Here is a 5599-nt window from a genome sequence, read left to right as displayed (position 1 = left end):
AAAAAAAAAAAAAAAAAAAAAAAAGAGCCCTGACTAATTCAAAAAGTGACACTCGGTGTGATGGTATTTGGAGGTGGGGCTTTTGAGAGATGCTTAGGTTATGAGAGTGGAGCCCTCATGAATGGGATTAGCACCCTTATAAAAGAGACCCCAGAGAGTTCCCTCACCCCTTCTGCCATGTGAGGTTGTAGTGAGAAGACAGCCAACTATGAACCAGGAAGTAGGTCCCCACCAGGCACTGAATCTGCCACAGCCTTGACCCTAGACTTCCAGCCTTCAGAACTGTGAGAAATAAATTTCTGTGATTTGTAAGCCACCCAGTCTATGGTATTTTCATTATAGCAGCTGTGTAGACTAAGACAGACATGCTACCACCTGGGGACCCAGTGCTTTGGGAGGGGAGAAGGCTGTGGTTGCTGAACCCACCGGCTGTCCTGTCCTCTCAGTCCCTGTTCTTGGCATGAAGCCTTTGACTGTACCCCCAGGCTGCCAAAGCCCAGCTTACCTTGGTGATTGAAGGATTTCCACAAGATGGGAAAAGAGGGAGAGCTCCAGGTTGTCCGCAGCATTCATCCAGAGCTAGAAGACATAAGACAGAATCAACACAGTGAAACAAAGGTGTGTGGAGAGAAGGGTTTCCAGGCAGCGTGAGCAGGTATGGTGCTGGGTGTGGTCTCCTCTGGCTTGGAATCACTAACACAGCTTACCAGCTCTGGAATCAGACTAGCTCTCCTGACAGCTAGAAAGTACCTCCCCCAGGGGGAGGGAACCTCCCCCAGAGGCAAGTGCAAACACCATTCCTATCTTCCCCATCTCTGCTTCTCTCTGGAGCTTCACTGTGGGTCTAGATTCTAACCAAGGACACCTGCACTAACCATCTCCTACGTGTGTCCCACCCTGGGCCCTGCAACCTGTTGTGTACACACACCAAACAACATCTCATTTTCATTGGATCCTACAAGGCAAATACCAGTGCTCCCAATTCAGAGATGTGAAAAGACAGGCTGAGACAGACCACTGAGTGACAGGTACCTCACCACCTGCAAGTGATAGGACTGGAATTAGAAGCTGAGTCCCACCTCTCAGGTTTTATGCTGTAGCAACTTGGGTATGCAGTTTCTTCAGTTCCCCTATCTCTAGAACCTGCAGCACAGCCCACGTTCCCATCTCCTGTAAACAGAATTGTGAGTGAAATGCAGGTGTGAAATGCACTGAGATTCTGAGTGAACTTTATCACTCGGGTTGCTTTCTTCATTGTAAACAAAATGCAGCTGCTCCCCATCCTTCTGGGGCAGAGGTGACGGTGTGCCTTCATGCCTCATTTCTACTTCCCTTTAGAGAGCTCTACTATTTCTCATCTAAATGCTGACATTTCCTAAGGCCAAGAATCTATAAGGTTCAGATGTAGGATTATAAGAGTGCACTCATATAGCAGCAAAAAGAGCTCACACTTACAAATGACACCATTTGCTTGAGACAAGAAGCATCATACAAAGTCCCAAAACGATATCATTATCTGCGTTTAGTAGATAAGAACAGTGAGGCTCAGAGAGACTGAGTAACTTGTCTGGTGCCCCACGGTTTTTAACTGGCAGAGACTGGCTTCAAAGCCTGGTCAGTCTGACCATGAAGCCCACTCTCTTGCCTCCTCTCTGTGTTCCCCTACAGGTATCTCCTGCAGACAGTGACCCAGAGGGTCAATAATCAACCTCACTTGAACCAAGCGGGTGGCCATAGCTCCATCCTTTTACTTACTGGGGAAAAGAGAAGAGTCTCAGTGGACATAAGTTTATCAGGAAGGCAGAGACTGTCCCTCCCCAATCCCTAGGGCCCAGCATCACACATGCCATGTAGTGGGCACTTAATAAGGATCCATTACATTTTTTAAAAGAGTGAATGCAAAGCAAACCAAAGTAAGATAAGTGGATTAATCTTAAGCCAGAAACAGACTGACAGATTTCCAGCTCCTGTAAGCACAGCCACTGCCGAGTACACACAGAGGTGGGGCAGCTGCCATTTAAGAGAGCTGGTGTGGATTCATGTGGCTCCCAGGGAGGTAGGGGTAGCCAGACATGGCATCCCAACATACTCAAGAGGGTGCCAAGAGCTTTGCATACTTGGAATTCATTCATTCATTCACGAAGGCAATCATGAGCAAATGATACAGCAAGCTCTGTGTCGGGAGCTGGAAGAGCTGAGAAAGTAAGACAGGAACCCTGTGGTACCCCTTACCCTTCCCGTGAAACAATACCCCTCCCCCTGTTTCCTTTTCCAGAGCTTTAGAACAATAAGAAGTTGCCACAGCACATTTGAGGCTGCCTAGCTGTTTTAGAAATTATTTTATATAATACCAACTGTCTGAATTTTGGGAAACATGCATAATTGAATCCTGTGGTTGTCATCCTGTATCACATAACCCCTGTACGAAAGACTGCGTTGAGATGTCTGGCTTAAATTTGTTTGAATACCAAATTCTGTTCTCTCCCCACCCCTGGGACCACCTCACTCTCAGAAAGAGGTGGCCTTTTCTGAGACCACAAGCCTAAGACACGCATGACTTCGACTTCCTGTCCCTTCCAGCTTCTCAACTTCCTGTCCCTCCCTGCTGCACACCCGGCATCAAGGATCACACGCCTTCTCCTGTAACCCACTCTCTGGTCTCCAAACCCTCCCTTTCCTTGAAGGACTTGTCCTGTCGGTTTGATTCTCACACTGGTATTTTAACCACACCTTTTTCACTGCTCAAGTCTCCTATCTAAGTTCTGAAACGCTCCTCCATCTATTTTCTTCTCTCTTTTTCTTCTTCAAAAGCCCACTGACCGTCTCCTTCCCGCCTCCTCCCCGCCCTTCACCTCATGTCTGACCCCACTATTTACTCTTCACTGGGCCCGTCAGTGGCCTCCAAACACAACCCACACCGCCCTGCCCTTCCTTTACCTGATGTAGGCAGACACTGGGGAAACTCTTCTTTTTGAAATTCTCTCCTCCCAATCTTTTAAAAATTTTATTTCATTTCATTTTGTTTTAGTGTGGTTTTTTAGCATCTTTTTGCTTGTTTTTATTGGTTGCCTATTTTCTTAACCCCAGTGAAAAAGCACTGGCTCAGCTGAGGGCTAAGTTTATTCAGGGAGGGGACAGGTGGTGCCCATGGTGGCTCCAGGAACAGGCACTGGGAGCACGGTAGGTTCCTGCATGGGTCATTCCTGGGCCGGGCTGATGGCAACGATGTGGAGCCAAGCTGCCTGAGCACGGCCGCAGCATTTTGGAAAGGGCAGCAGTGCTGCCAAGGCATGCTGTCTTGTTTACCAGGGTGGTAAAGCCATTTATGCATATCTGCTTCCCCGTTGTGCACAGGAGGCCCGTATCACAGGCCTTGCTGGATTCCCCCACAAGCCTTGCATCTATCTGCAGATCCAGGTCTGGGTGTTCATCCTGGCCAGGTCCAATGAGATAGCATTTCATTTAGGTTTCTTGTACCTTTTATTTATGGGTAAGACTGACCTGTACTTTTTCATTTCCCATACTATCCTTTTTTGGTTCTGGTATCGAGATTAGCTCATAAAAGAAGCTGGGGGAAATAATATCTACACTATGATCATGACTATGATTTTTTAAAAATACATATGTTATGCATAGAAAGTACAAAAAAAGGGATGCATTCAAAGTTAACAACAGTCGTCTGGGTCTCAGAAAGAGGAGTTTTTCTTCCATTTTTCTGTAGTTTAAAATATTCTATAACAAGCACATATTATTTTTTAATTAAAATAAAGTTTTTAAAAATACTTCCATGGACTGCAGTGTATACCAGCTAAAGTGTGCGCCCTGCAGCTTACCATCCCCCGCTGTCTTCTCTCCCTCCCCCTCCAGCCTCACCTCTACCTGCAACAACATCCACAGGTGCCCCAAGCCCCTTGCTCTCAAATCCCCATGGTTGCTCTCATTCCCACATGTGAGGAAATAGCATCCACTCCACCTGAAATATTCCCCCATTGAACACATTCTGTCAAACTGAGCCCCAGAACCCGGATCTGCTGAGCTGACTGTCCTCTCCTTCCACTCCGCAGATGCCCTGTGCCTCCCTCACTGGCACCCAGCACATTGTAGCACCACCTTTGTCGTGTCCTGGGCCCCATCGTTGCGTGCAGGGGCTGCATCACGGTTATCACCATGTCTCCAGAACACACCGGTGCCCGACCCTAGTGGGCACTCAGTAAACGATGCTTTGTGAATGGATCTATCCACCCAAAGGTCTGTGCAGTACTCCTCACTCAGCCTCAGGTGTGCCCTCAGCATCTCTCACTCATCCCTTTAAAGGAACATTTATAAACAGCAAAGCACCATCCAAAGGAACTGGTATGTTTTAAAATCCTTCTTATATATGGAAGCTTATACTTTTAAAATCCTTTTCCAGATACTATCTGATTTGGCTCCCACACCAGCCTGTGAGGGAGAGGAGATGGTCTCCCTTTCACACATGAGAAGACTGCAACTCAGAAGTGTCAAGAGACGTGCCCGAGGCCACACAGCCCATTGGTGGGAGGAGTTAATTATTAAACAAGGCCTCTGAATTCCAAAGCCTTGTCAGTTTTCTCTCTCACTACCATCTTGACCATCGAGGAAGCTGACATGCTGGGTTTAGAGAAAGCTCCAGGCTTTCTGTACCATCACACACCTGTTCCTTTAGGGCTAGTGACCAGTCTCCAGTTTACCTCGAAATTGCAGAGGATGTGCTGGAATACACCAATGTTGGTGATAGCAGAGGACCCAAAGCCCAGTTCTGCAGTGCCAGCAACAGACAGGATCAGCTGAAAAATGCGATGGTTTAGGAAAGAGGTCTTTTTCCTCAGGAGGAACGCCATTATCTGCAAAGGTTAAAACACAAAGCAGTTTACTCATGAATGCATCGTCACCGCTCTTTCTCCCTCACCCACTTGTTCCTACCAGCACCTTTGGTCAGCCCAGTCTGAAAACGCTCCGCTCTCTGGTGCTACATCTTCCATTCCCTTGTTATCAGAAGGAAAACATATACCAACTTCTGTGGCTGCTTCCCCAGCAGTGTCTGCTTTTCTGTACTTGAGGCTTCACCTCTCACTGTGGGCCCCTGGCTCCTTCCTGAATCTTACACATTTCCAGAATGCCACCTTCTCCTGGTTTCTTTCTACATTTCTGAGTATTTTTCTCATTTTCCTTTACTGAATCCTACATTCATACCCATCCTACAGATGTTGCTATATCACTAGGAAGCCACCACCTGCCCACGAACCCAGTTACATCAGCTTCACTTCAGGCTGTTGCCAACAGACGTGCCATTCTGCTGTGCCAGGCCCTGGGAAACTGGCAACATGCAAGCAGCCATACCGAGTTGGAGGTACTGGGATCCCAGTGGCCCACGCTCATCTCAGAGACTAATAAGATGGACCTCATCTAGCCTCATGTCTGTTGACCTCAGTCACACAAAAGCCAGGCTGACCCGCCATCCACTTGCATCTGGGTTCTCATCAACTTCATCTGGATTCTCAGCTCAGCTCATCCACAGCTCAATTCCCTACGCCTGTATCTGACACAGTCCACCCTTCTCCCTGTCCTCTCAGACACGCTC

General features: G+C 47.7%; 1 protein-coding gene across 2 annotated transcripts in view; it reads right to left on the bottom strand.

The window, feature by feature from the left end:
• WDFY4 (WDFY family member 4) overlaps nt 1-5599 on the bottom strand; it is a 270159-nt gene that overhangs the window by 176143 nt on the left and 88417 nt on the right. For both annotated transcript variants that reach the window (XM_007446234.1, XM_007446235.1), the window contains exons 23-24: nt 4710-4862; nt 506-579 (exon numbers count right to left, since the gene is read on the bottom strand). In XM_007446234.1, the coding sequence (XP_007446296.1) occupies nt 506-579; nt 4710-4862 (227 nt within the window). The remainder of the gene's footprint in view (nt 1-505; nt 580-4709; nt 4863-5599) is intronic.

The sequence above is a fragment of the Lipotes vexillifer genome, unplaced genomic scaffold (assembly GCF_000442215.2).
Source record: "Lipotes vexillifer unplaced genomic scaffold, Lipotes_vexillifer_v1.1 scaffold1143, whole genome shotgun sequence".
NCBI classification, from domain to species: Eukaryota; Metazoa; Chordata; class Mammalia; order Artiodactyla; family Lipotidae; genus Lipotes; species Lipotes vexillifer.
The sequence above is the reverse complement of the archived record's forward strand: the minus strand, read 5'-3'. Positions and strand labels throughout refer to the sequence as shown.